General features: G+C 39.2%; 1 protein-coding gene across 5 annotated transcripts in view; it reads left to right on the top strand.

Moving 5' to 3' along the window:
- The window catches only part of NLGN4X (neuroligin 4 X-linked), a 333,057-nt gene that overhangs the window by 190,452 nt on the left and 128,776 nt on the right, over nucleotides 1-13,829 (top strand). For 4 of the 5 annotated variants that reach the window (XM_057539088.1, XM_057539087.1, XM_057539090.1 and 1 more), the window contains one exon: nucleotides 11,564-11,623. The exons of the other annotated variant lie outside the window; for it this stretch is intronic. In XM_057539088.1, coding sequence (XP_057395071.1) covers nucleotides 11,564-11,623 — 60 coding nt within the window. The remainder of the gene's footprint in view (nucleotides 1-11,563; nucleotides 11,624-13,829) is intronic. 5 annotated transcript variants of the gene reach the window in all.

The raw sequence follows: 13,829 nt of genomic DNA, 5'->3' as shown, positions 1-13,829 counted from the left end.
AGGCGCAGTGTCATCAGGGACACCCACGAAACACTGCTGGGACACATGAATCCAGAGGTGGTTTCCTCCTGTGCAGTAGACCCTGGGGTGCCTGCCATACAGTTGCCGGCACTTGCACTGGGTGTTCTGAGGTTTTCAAAGTTAGACAGTGAGTCTCACGAGGGAGATTTAGATGGGTCACAGTCTCAGAATCTAGTAAGAGAACGCTGCGTGGCCAGAATCTGGGAGGCAGAAACATGCAGTAAATACTCGGGGAGCCATTAAAACAACGCCACCTGGCACTCGTATGAACCAGCACTTACGAACCACTGGCTGTGTGCAAGGCAGCGTTCACATCTTCCTAGGGAACCAGCAGATTTGAAGGAGACTTAGGCAAGGTATTTCTGGTTAAGTGATTCTTTTAAGCTCCTCCTTCAGAAAGTTCCTGATGATTGGATTAAAGGAAATAGTATAATGTTTTCCTAGTCTTCATTATTTTAGGGTGTAATCATGGTAGTGTTTTGCTTAGTCACCGTAAATATTTGGGTACTTCATATTCTATGTTGATGTTCCCATTTTTTTTATTCCACTCTAGTCATACGGTAGTTAGTACCAAGTACAGAATGTTAATTTTCTATAACACAGAAACAAAATTAGGGTGTTAATAGGAAAAGGAGGCATGCACTTTTAAGTGAAAACTGTCACATTGGCTTTGGTTTACAAATATCAAGCATGCCAGGGGACCAGACACATTTCTGATCTAAAACGACCTCTTTGATGGAGGTGTATGTTGGGGTGTTAGGAGGCTGTGTGCCAGTCTGTGTGTACACATGGCTGAGAGTGTGTGTGTGTGTGTGAATGAGTGCTCTGGTGGTGCAGTGGCAAAGAATCTGCCTGCTAATGCAGGGGACACGGGTTTGAGCCCTGGTCCGGGAAGATCCCACATGCTGCAGAGCAACTAAGCCCGTGCGCCACAACTACTGAGCCTGCACTCTAGAACCCCCGAGCCGCAACTATTGAGCCCGCGTGCCACAACTACTGAAGCCTGCAGGCCTAGAGCCTGTGCTCCACAACAAAAGAAGCCACCGCAGTGAGAAGCCCGTGCACCGCAACGAAGAGTAGCCCCCGCTCCCTGCAACTAGAGAAAGCCCGCGCGCAGCAGTGAAGACCCAACGCAGCCAAAAAAAAGAAGGAAAAGAAAACAGAAAAGGGTTGAGAGTCATTTCCCTTAGGTTTGTTTTCTGGTTGACATCTCTGTTGTTTATATCAGTACATCCTTTAGTTTCTAACTGAGCAGAACAAGGGACAGCTCTATGGTGGCCAGTCAGCTAAGCTCAAAAGTGGATAAAGTGGCCGTAGTCCTTATCTGAGGTAATAACGGTCATACCTCCCAAAGACTCCTCAGTGACCTTGTGATTCTCAAAAAAATATATATTTCTTGGGGCCTTTAACTGGGGTCATATCATTTGCATCTTCTGGCTCCACAGAGGCAGGCATTGAAGAGTGGGATGATTTTGTACAAATCTAGACTTCATTTGATTTTGAGGACATGACTGCCTGCTAGGTCCCCACGTTAGACACAGAGTCAAGGAAAGCCAAAGACAGCTTGACGGATTTGCCTGGTAAAGATAGACAAGCCACTTTTGAGGCAGACAGTTTATTCTTTTGTTTTATTTATTGATTTTGTTGAAGTATAGTTGATTTACAATGTTGTGTCAGTTTCACGCATATAGCGAAGTGATTCAGTTATACATACTTATATATCTATCTTTTTCAGTTTATTCTTTTACCTAGACAGAAAAAGGAGAATAAGCTAAAGGTTCCAGATCCTCATAATTTTTGTCCTCCACACCAAAAACTCACATAGAGATTTCACCCATTAGTCAGTGGTGTATGTTCTGGCTACATAAAGAAGCTTTTGATCACAGTTAACACTAGGAAAACAATTGAAAATCTTCCAGACTCTCTTGGCAAGAACATGTGTGTGTGTTCTCTCTCTCTCTCTTTCTCTCTTTCTCTCTCTCTCTCCCTCTCTCCCTCTCTCCCTCTCTCTCTCTCTCTCACACACACACACACACAGGTTTATTGTTTATTTTCTTTTAGTACAACTATATTTCAGGAGGTGTCTCAGGGCAAACCAAAGCCAATTTCATTTTCAACACGAGTTTTCTGAATAAAGATGCATAAAAAACGTCAAGCATAATTCAATACTAAATTAGTTCCAGTTTTAAATACATTGTCATTTAATCTCAAACTCACAGAGACTGTTGGGGGGAATACATTCTATCAGGTAAAAGTGCTAATAAAATTGGGGGAGATTGATGTAAATCTAATTGGATCTGTCTATCATGCCTGTGAGCAGAAATATTTCAGTAACACAGTTCATAACAAAAAATGCTTATGGGGGCTTCCCTGGTGGTACAGTGGTTGGGAATCAGCCTGCCAATGCAGGGCACACGGGTTCGAGCCCTGGTCCAGGAAGATCCCACATGCCACGGAGCAGCTAAGCCCGTGCGCCACAAGTACTGAGCCCACGTGCCACAACTACTGAAGCCCGCGCTCCTACAGCCCATGCTCTGAAGCAAGAGAAGCCACCACAATGAGAAGCCCGTGCACCACAACAAAGACCCAATGCAGCCAAAAAAAAAAAAAAAAAAAAAATGCTTATGGTAGTCTGTGCAATGCCCTGAAATTTTAATAAGAAGCATAGACATATATCAGACACCTATAAAGTTTTAGATTTATTTTGATTCCTACCAGGCAAAGTGTGAAATCAATGCTTCCTAATTCCAGCTAAACAAGAAAGGAAAATGATTATTCATATTTTTCTCTGTCTGTCTTCCAAAGCCAGTCAGAGAAAAAGAAAACATACCCCACCCAAAAAAAGAAACCACTGCTCTTATTATTCCCATTATTGCAGTGAGGCATTTTGAAGTGCCAGAATGTTAGAAAGAATTAGACCTATTTTTACTGTAATCACAAAAGTATGCCTTTAATTTCCTGAAGTGACAATCCAAGGTAAATTAAGCGGCACAATTCTTTTTTTCCTTTTCTTTTATTAAAGTATAGTTGATTTACAATATTGTGTTAGTTTCAGGTGTACAGCAAAGTGATTCAGATATAGTATATATATATATAAACATCTATATTTTTTAGATTATTTTCTATTATAGGTTATTACAAGATATTGAATATAGTTCCCTGTGTTACAAAGTAAATCCTTGTTGCTTTTCTATTTTATGTATAGCAGTTTGTATCTGTTGGTCCCATACTCCTAGTTTATCCCTACCCCCTTCTCCCTTTGGTAATCATAAGTTTGTTTTCTGTGTCTGTGAGTCTGTTTCTGTTTGGCATACAGTTTCACTTGTAGTATTTTTTAGATTCCACATATAAATGATATTATATAATATTTGTCTTTCTCTGACTTCACTTAGTATGGCAGTCTCTCGGTCTATCCATGTTGCTGCAAATGGCATTATTTCCTTCTTTTTTATGGCTGAGTAATATTCCATTGTATACATGCACTACATCTTCTTTATCCATTCCTCTGTTGATGGACAATTAGGTTGCTTCCATGTCCTGGCTATTGTAAATAGTGCTGCCTTGAACATTGGGGTGCATGTATCTTTTCAAATTAGAGTTTTCTCCAGATATATGCCCAGGAGTGAGATTGCTGGATCATATGGTAGCTCTACTGTTAGTTTGTTGAGGAACTTTCAGACAGTTTTCCATAGTGTCTGCACCAATTTACATTCCCACCAACAGCGTAGGAGGGTTCCCTTTTCTCCACACCCTCTCCAGCATTTATTGTTTGTAGACATTTTGGTCATGGCCATTCTGACCGGTGTGAGGTGATACCTCATTGTAGTTTTGATTTGTGTTTTTCTAATAATTAGTGATGTTGAGCATCTTTCCATGTGCCTATTGGCTATTTGTATTTCTGGAAAGATTCTTCTTAAATAAATATTTGCTTTGTGTTGCCTGATGCAGATTTTCCTGAGTAGAAAAGCCCTTGTTTCTTTTTCAGAGCATCTGTTGGCCATCTGTATGTCTTCTTTGGAGAAAAGTGTATTTAGGTCTTCTGCCCATTTTTCCATTGGGGTTTTTTGTTTTTTTGTTATTGAGTTGTAGGAGCTGTTTGTATACCAAATCTCAGCTTTTTAAGTCATCCTTTATTTAGTGCCTGGTGCTTTGGGTTGGAAATCTTGAGTGTCTTCAGCTGGGAGGTTCTTGTGTGTGGGATCAGCTTGCAGGTCACAGGTGCCCATTGGACAAGGTCTTTCTCAACAAGCATGCTCATCTGTGCTTGACTGGCACACCTGGATGATGAACTCCACAGGTATGGGGAACTTGGGGTCCCAGGCTTAGAACTGGTCCATCATCATTTTTTTTCTGTTGGAAAAACAAATCATAAAGCCTTTCAAGATCCAAATGGTGGGAACACAAACTCACAAAATCACGGGGAGGATTGTAAAATTGGGGAACTTTTGCCAATCAACTACATCCTATAACTCAGTGATTCTATATCTCTTTATATATTCTGGAGCAGACATCTTCAAATTCAGAGATAGCTTTCTGAACTTTTTTCTCAAAGTATAACTCTGCTGATGACTTTAGGGCAATAAATTTCCATACACTCCCCTTGTAGGTGTTCTTTTTCCTAAGGCTTTCTGGTCACCAAAACCCTTCCCCCACGTTATGAAACAGTGGCCTTCAGGACTGATCACAAACATGACCTTCCTGCATTGCCATGGCATGTATAAAAAAAAAAAAAAAGAGAGATAAATCATTCCAAATGCTGATTTCAGGGAATCACTTTGTTGAAGGTTCCATTAGACAAGCTTCCCAGATGTATACCTATTTTTGTTAGTCATGTAACTTGGTCTTGTTTAGATATTCTGATTTCAGGGAGAAGCAAGCATGAAGGAGTAGGTCAGCTATGCTGATTTCTTCAAGTGCAGAAGTTGAACTTTTCTTTAGGTGCCAAGTTTTCAAGGGGCACATACATTGGATGGACCCACAGATAAAATGTTTCATGTTGTCTTTGAGATTCACTGTGCTAATTGATGTGAACGTGGAGGTTAGAACATATGTTATGATTTATGTGTGGAGAGTGTGGACTGAAAAAACGCACAACCTGAAAGCTGAGAATTATTTTTTCCTTGACAGACTTTCTGAGAACTTAAGTGTGGGACACAGCAACTCAGATAGCTCTGAGGGGCCGCCCCAAAGAGGTAGGGGAGGGGCCTGGATGTAGAGGAGCTCTTGCAACAAAGACCAGGTAATCAGAACATCAAAAGGCGACTGTTAATTAATGAAAACCAGACATCTCGCGTTAATGAATTTAGCATTTTTCTATGTATGGGAAGATGCAAGAGTCTGGGCTCCTTGAAGTCATTCCTTTGATCTCACATTAACTGTCTTGGGCCAGTTTCCAGCTTGTCTCCATCCTGAATCCCATCCAGGTGCCAGTGGCTGAGGGCTTGATGGCTGCAGCATCTTCTGTTTACTGATATGGCAGGCGACATTCTTCATCCACAAGTGTTTATCTCTGTTACAGCCCATCATCAAGGTGTAGGGGTGACAGAAGAGGTATCCCAGTGGGGTTTCTGCCCTGCTTCCCTCTCCTGGGGTCTTGATTGCCCCTGCTCCCCTTCCCCTCCCACTCAGAGCAGCCCACCTCCTTTGCTTATAGAAAGTGAGCCCTCACCCTAGCTCACCCATGCATGCTTACTTATTGGTACCCACCACGTACGTCCTCAGCAAGCAAGCACCTTCCCATCAGAGACAACTCCCAACCAAGAGAGTAAATGGATGAAGACGTTCATCAGCCCCATCCGAGTCATCCTGTGCAAGTCTGTCTCAGATAGGAGTGACCTCCTTCAGGATGGGTGTGTCTGCCTCAGCTGCCGCTCCTCCCCTGGCCGGGGCCAGCGTACTTGAAGTGTCAGTACATGTTTGCAGGAGGAATGCGTGTACCAGTGAATAAACTAATGAGGACAGCTTGAGGTGGGGCAGGTCCCATTCAGTTCATTGCTGGAGTGAGCCCTGGGTATCTTAATTGCTTGCCGGTCTCCTACCAGGATTGATTACATTAAAGAAGTAGTCCTCTGTGGCCCAGTGACTAGCTAATCAATCACATACCTATCAGTGATGGCCAAGAAAGCATTTATCTCTCCCATACCCCAGTATACAACTTCGTCCATATGGAAAACAATGCATTTAGCCAGACAGGCTCTTTTTAAGATATTTCCTTGAGATAACAAGATAAAGTAGGACTTGGAATTTGCCCTTGGAAGGGACCAAAAAAAAAAAAAAAATCAATATGAGCTGATAAATACATTTCAATAGGATATCTTGCATTAAGAGCAATAATTGGAAAGGTTGTTTTAGGGTTCTGTCGTTTCTTTATATTGTGTAGATGACGTGATCACATAACACCATTGGTGACTTTATTTCATGATTTGCATACTTTGGTAGCACCATAACTTAATGTATGTTAAAAAGAACATTTATAAAATTAGTTTCCCGCCTCAGAATGTTAACTGCAGCATCTAGAGGTTTTCCATAGACTTTTATTTTCTCATTGACTCTGGTTGGTCTCCGTTTTCCGAATTGTCTACAAAGGGTTCCTATTACATTTATGATACAAAGTACTATTTTTAATAGTTTGACTTTTGAAAATGATGTAGATAAAGCACTAAAAGGGAACGTCGGAAGAACAGGTATAAAAAGCATGGACATCCTTCAGGACTTTGGACATTGAGATATTTTATTTATAAAATCATATTTAAATTTTAATAGTGGAATAGATTTGTTTGAAGTTATTTCAGTATTCCCTTTAATATTTAGAGCCATTTCCCCACTGAGCATTGCTGGAGATGCTAATTATTAGATGTAAAGGAATATTGTTCTGGTCTTTTGGGGACCAGGAGAAAACTAATGGCCTGTCTGGACTTTGAAATGCCTTTTCGGCAGGCATGGGATGGGTTTACTCTGGAATAAATTACAGCAGAATCTTTTTCCCTGTGTCCTCTAACACCTGTATTTACATAGTTCATGATTGTAACTAAATTAGATACTCAAGAGAACTCAGTTGGTTTTTAGGCCATTTAATTAGTTATGATTGAGAGAACAAATATTGCAGCAGCTTATGGAAAAAGAACAAAAGGGTGGGAAATTAAATATACATAGAACATTAAAGGCGATATCTAATTATGTTTCTGGGTCAGACTCTGCTCTATAAAATTAATTTAAAATTGTAGTTTGGCAAATAATTTCCATCAAAATCTCAGCAGGTGTTTTTTGCGTCCGTTGACAAGCTCATTGGAACATTCGCCTGGAGTGGCGGAGCACCTGGAAAAACCAAACTATCTTGAAAAAGCAGAAGAAAGTTGGAGGACTTGCCTTCCCCTGTTTCAAAACATGCTCTAAAGCTCAGACAGTGGGATACTCATGTGGATAGAAATATAGAAGGGGGGACTTCCCTTGGTGGCACAGTGGTTAAGACTCCAAGCTCCCAGTGCAGGGGGCCAGGGTTCCATCCCTGGTCAGGGAACTAGATCCCACATGCCAAAACTAAGAGTTCACATGCCACAACTAAGGGGCCTGCCAGCTGCAACTAAGACCAGGTGCAACCAAATAAATAAATAAAATAAATAAATAAAATAAATATTAAAAAAGAAGAAATATAGAAGGGGATATAATTAAAGAGTCCAGCAATAAACCCTCACTTTATATGCAATTGACTCGCAAGAATAGTGTCACAGCAATTCACTGAGGAAAGGAGGGTGTTTCCAATACACGGTGCCGAGACTATTGGATAAAGGATGCATTTCACACCTTCCCTCATATCATATGCCAACATTGACTCAAAATAAATGAAAGAAATAAGACGTAAAACTTTTAAACATCTAGGAAAAAACATGAAATCTTCAGAGCCTTTCGTTAGGTGGAATTTCTTAGATGTGATATCAAAAACACAAGCTTTAAAAAAAAAAAACCAGTCGATAAGTTAGACTTCATCAGAATTAAAAAATTTTGCACTTCAAAAAACACCATTGAGAAAATCAAAAGAGAAGACACAGACGGGGAGAAAAGATTTGCACATTGTCTTTCTGGCAAAAGACCTGTCTCTAAAAAGTATAATTACAGTTCAAGAATAGGGAACAAAGAACCCAATTTAAAAAATGGGGAAAATATTTGAATAGACATCCCGCCAAAGAAGATAGTAGAGGAGAAGATCCTTGACATGATTAAGTCATTAGCGAAATGCAAATTAAAACCGCAGGGAGGCACCGTCTGACACCTATTAGGATGCGTGTAATCAAACAGATAATAACACGTCTTGGGTAGGAGGTGGAGAAATTGGAACCTGCCTATGCTGCTGATGGGAATATACAGTGATGCAGCTGATTTGGAAAACAGTCTGGCAGTTTCTTAAAGTACTGAACATAAATGTGCTATGTGACATAGCAATTCCACTCCTTGATATCCACCCAAGATAAAATATACATCCATAAAAGATGTTGCATGTAACTGTTCATAGCAGCGTTATTCATACTGGCCACCAAGTGGAAATAGGACAAATGGCGTGGCAGTCAACAGATGAGTGGATAAACAACATGCGGTGTAGCCATACAGTAGACCATCATTCGTCTGTATGGGTAATAGGAATGAAATGCTGCAATACGGATGGGCTTTGAAAACGTTATACTGAGTGAACGAAGCAAGACACAAAAGACTACATACTATATGAATTTATTCATAGGAAATGCACAGAAATGGCAAATCTAGACTAAGTCACTAGTTGACTGAGACTGAGGTTAGGAGCATCAAATGCCTGCAGTCGGACACCAGCGATCATTTTGGGGTGAAGGAAATATTCTAAAATCGGATTACGCTCATGGTTGCACAACTCCATACATTGACTAAAAAAACAATCCTTGAACTTGACACCTTGGTGAGTTGATTTTATGATTTAAAATTATACCTCGGTAGAGCCCTTAAAAATCACACTTGGTCGAACAAAGGAATTTGGTAGAGTCAAAGAGACTACCCTGGATTACCATTTAATCAGTGATGTGTCTAGGTTATACCAATTTCCAAAGCATTGTAAATCTTTAGAAATCTTCCTCCATCTTTGGAGGGAAGTTTCCTTGCATACTGCCTCTCCTCCTGCCCCGGGAAGAATTTCAGATTACTCAAATTTCACGCACTGATGGTGAGCGTGAAGACATTGAGCATTGGGTCTTGGGAAAGAGCTCTGGCATTTAACTCACCCCAGACCTTGCAGAATGGCCTTTGTTTGGGTTTGAGCCAGGCCAGCGGTCATGCGCCTGAGTTTCCAGCTGCAGCTGGGAAGACAGAAGAGTTTTATAGGAAGAAAATCCAGAAGAAGGCAGGGATATTAGGACAGGCTCATGGGAAAGGCAAAGTCCAGGTATGGGGTCCTAATTAAAGACCTTTCTGAATGCCGACTGCTGTGGGAAGGCTGGTTCTCAGGAGAGTTGGTCAAACTTTTTAAAGGGACACATTTTCTGGGAGGGAATCAGCTTCATCAGACAACATTTTCTCTCCCCTAATCCATTGCATGTGTTTTGACTACACCTTTGTTTTTCTAGTGTCTTCTCTTTTTTAATGAAAGAGGTGACCTGTTTCTCTACAAACTTAGAAAATCTTCAAAAAATTGAAATGTTTTTCAGAAATGAGAAGGACTTTAGTTCTATCATCCGTGTAGCCTGTTTCTCTAAGAAAGGCATTTCTTATACGCTTCTTAACATGATTTTGCCGTAAATTCAGCCCATGAGATAGCTTTGAAATAAGTTTTATATTGATAAACTCTGACCAAAACAACCCAAAAGACAATGGAGCTAATTTGATGAGATTTTTTTTTTTTTTTTAAGTTTAAGTTCTTTCAATGCAGTGGAATTCTTGGACGTGAATTGATTTCCATGTTAAGCTGACGACTATAATAGGCAGATATGTTAGTGTCATGGTACTTTCTAAAAGATTAGACTTGAACGTGCTGTAAGGAAAAAAGGTGGTCTCCTTGAAGACTCCATTATACTTTCAAGTAGATGACGTGAAACTAGTAGTAGGCTTGAGTTTCAAAGGGTCTTGGGCATTTCTTTTCCAAGCTCTTGTCAATGACTTTAGATTGGTAACTTGAAATTGTCTACAGTGGGAAAATTTAAATCTCAAAAATCAACAAATACAAGGAATCAGGTTTCCACCTACCCTCCCAGTTCTGCTTGTTTATCCACATGGAATTGACCATAATCAACCCGAATTGAGCTATAAAACCAGCAACTTCAGATCTTGGTTTCAAAATATGTTTAAGCCCTTCTGAGGTATGTAGAACTGGAGGAGTTTTTCCAGCTACAAGTGTTGTGGGTGATAGTGACTAAATTTCCTCTCCCTTAACCCATGTATCCATGGAGGAAGGCAAAGACCATTTTAATTGATGGCCACAATTCGAGTTATCCAGAACTGCCATAGGTATACCTGGGGGCTGTGCCTGTCTATAAAAAGAAGGCAGTTGAGCTAATTAAACAACTCAAGTGGTATTGAATGTTTTAGCTTCTTGTATCTGGAAAACAGAAAAACCAAAATGGCGCACTGCATACAGAGAGCATAGGAGAGTTTTGTTTTTTACCTTTTTTCCGTTTTTTTTTTTTTTTTTTTTTGGCGTGGTTAAGGGACCCTCTGTTCATGTTGCCTACATGGAAATTTCAAGGTGGTTTATGTTGCAGGTTATCCAGGTAGGTGACTTCATTTATGTATTTATTTATTTTTACAAATAGCAATAACATTCAAGCAATATTTAATAAGTGTTTCAAACGCAGAAAAAAGTTATTTATACTGTTTTATCTTGACTTCAGAAATACTTATTGAAAGTGGTAGTTTGTTTACAGTAGACAAAAGGAATAAATAATGTGCAGTATTCTCTAGCTCCTGGGAATAGGTGAGTCTTCATGATTTAAATAAAGTAGCGACATTTCTGATTTTCATTATGAATGTTGTGCGTTTAAGTTCTTGTGCATGAAACTAATGTTGGTTTTAACATATTTTGATTAAAGTTCTTTCATGTTTATTGTTTAAATGTGTTTCTTCTTACATTATGGAATTTCCTAAGCAAACTGTATCAGTGACATTTCAAAAATGTATCTAGATTATAACATGTTAAAACTAGAGGAACATTTAAATACTTCATATGCATTTCTTTATAAAATGTGAGAAACCCTTTTTAAAATAATTTTCTTTTTTTTTCAACTCACATTAGTTTCTTTTTTTTTGCAGTAATATCATTTTAACCCCCAAACTGCATTTTCACAGAGTATCTAATATTTTTTGCAAGTAACATTTTGAATTTGTTCTTCTTGACATATTTATGTTTATATGCATTTTGCATCTCCCTATTTCATGTTTTTGAAATCCAAATGTAACAGATTTCAACTTTTTGTATGACATTATTTTTTTTTCTTTTACTGGGTAGTATTTCTCTTTCTTCTGACTTTTTTGCAAACCTGTTGTTTTTGAATTCTCTTTTTTCCCTTTATTTTCCTTCTCAATATGACACCAGGAGCCAACACAAAGAAAAACGCTGATGATATAACCAGTAATGACCGTGGTGAAGATGAAGGTATTTTTTGTTTTTTTCAAAGCTCGACCTTGGTGCATGATTTTATATCTATCGTTCTTTTTTTTTTTTTTTCTTTTTCATTTCAACCTGTTTTTCCTCCCTTATCTGAAGTGAGTACACTTTTGTGTGCTTCTTTATTTTCTTCTTGTTTGGAAACCACTGTCATTTTTAATCCTAATGACCATGTAGATGACTGCAAATCACCTGGGAGAACATGTATAAATGTTTCTCAGTATGAAGTGAGTAACAAAATGCCATTTACAAGGAAACTCTTTTTCTTTTTCTTTTTTTTTTTTGGCATGGTCACAAGAAGAGAAAATGAAATTTTAAAACATGCATGTATGCTTTCTTTTCTTCCTTCCGAATGTTATTTCATAATTTTGTATTTTGGAGCTTTGGTCTTCTTAATTTCTTCTGTGGACATTGAGACACCTCAGTAGAACTTTTCAGGGGGCTGACATTTCCGGTTTTGTTTGTTTTTACTGTTTTTTTTTTTTTTTTTTTCCCAAACATACTGATTCCAAAATAGGGTTTTCAAAGAATCTTCTCTGGCTCACAGTAAAATACATGAAAAAGTGTCTTAAAGAGATGTTTCTTTCAGAACTGCCTTTTAGCAGCTTTAAAGAAAAAAAAAGGGGGGATGGAATTGAAATTTGTCAAAAAGTTAGATCTATGCATCTTTGTCTTCACACCACAGCTGCTTTAAGAACATTTTTCCCCAAAAAATGTTTAGCTGCTGTGGAGAGTTTCTTCTTGAAGGATCTCAAATTGTTTGACAGATGATACACTAGAAGTAAAGTGATTTTTTTTTTTAAAGATGGAAGCTAATATGACATCTGAACCATCATTAGCACGTTGTATCCTCTTCCTTCAGCAGAATAAACGGTTTAGAAGAAAAGAAAAAAAAGAAATGTTTAAAGTCAGCCTTTGCTGGCTCTAAGGCTGTGTAAGCTGGGTGAAAACATGTTTTTCCCATCTGAGTAGCAAAATGCATGGATCTCCGTTTATTTACCTTAAAACGTTGAAGGCCCTCGATGGACCTTTGGTTCCTTGGCTGAAAGGCAGTTTAAAGTGCAGTGGGGAGCTATCCTTGCTGGGAAGCAAAACTGCCCTCAAAGTCCCTTTTTGTCAATTGCTTGGTTTGCCTGCCCTCTTTGATTTTTTTCATAAATCAGTGGCTCTACGAGAAAAGAAGTTTTGCCAATGTTGCTCTTTCATGCCCGCTATTCTCTCAACACTACTGTTAGTTAATTTTTTTTTTTTTTTTAACCTGCGTTCATAGGGTTCTCCCTGCTTCTAATAACCCTCTAAGAAAGTTCTTCTGATGGCCTTGGAGTATCATACCTGCACCTGAATCAGCAGCTAGCCTCTCCTTTGTGAGGCCTCAGAACACCTGCAGTTTTATCTGTATCCCTGTATAACCAACTACGGGTGTTAATTTGCATCTTGCTCTTCTCTGGCTTCTCAGTGTATTATTCCCTTTTGATCATTAGGATCTGTTTTCACAATGCTCACCAGTCACCTTTATTACTGTTAACATGCTGTCTAGTTTTCCTTTCATACCAAGAAACTATGATGATTTTTTTTTAACTTTGAACGAATCTGACATCTGGTTATTTCTTCCTCAACCTCATGAGAACTTTGTTCTTGGTGTCTCGGAGGTAAGAGCTGTTAACCTAACGTTTTCTCTGAGGGAACCCCGTAAAGCAGCCCTCAAAATCTCAACTCCTTCCTTTCCCACAGTGGAGTAGCGTGCAGCCTACTGCAGAATGGTAACATAAATAAGGGCTAACACAGCAAATCAGAATCCAGAGAGAGGGGTGGATCGTGTAAAACGCCAGACCCCTATAGGGGCAGTGATTTATTTAAAAATTCCACGTAGCATATGATGAGTGAAGGATTAAAAAATGATTTTTACTTCCTATTTAAGTTTTACGGGAGAAAATAGTGTTCTGCGGCGGATTAAATATCTGCAGACACATGGGCAGCTTGACACTTTTTTCTGCACTTGACTGTGACCACGGGGTTTCTTTTGCCTTCTGGATGCTGTAAGGTGGTACGCAGGAGCCTGTTTTGAGATCATGATCGTAATTCATTTTCTGTGTAGCCACCATCCAAAGGGTGGTTTGTTTCCTTAAAATTCCTTTCTGATAGTTCAGAAGCGTCTCCATGAATTAGGGGAAAAAAGTCTTTATTTAAGAAAAAT

This window comes from Balaenoptera acutorostrata, chromosome X, assembly GCF_949987535.1.
Source record: "Balaenoptera acutorostrata chromosome X, mBalAcu1.1, whole genome shotgun sequence".
NCBI classification, from domain to species: domain Eukaryota; kingdom Metazoa; phylum Chordata; class Mammalia; order Artiodactyla; family Balaenopteridae; genus Balaenoptera; species Balaenoptera acutorostrata.
The sequence above is the reverse complement of the archived record's forward strand: the minus strand, read 5'-3'. Positions and strand labels throughout refer to the sequence as shown.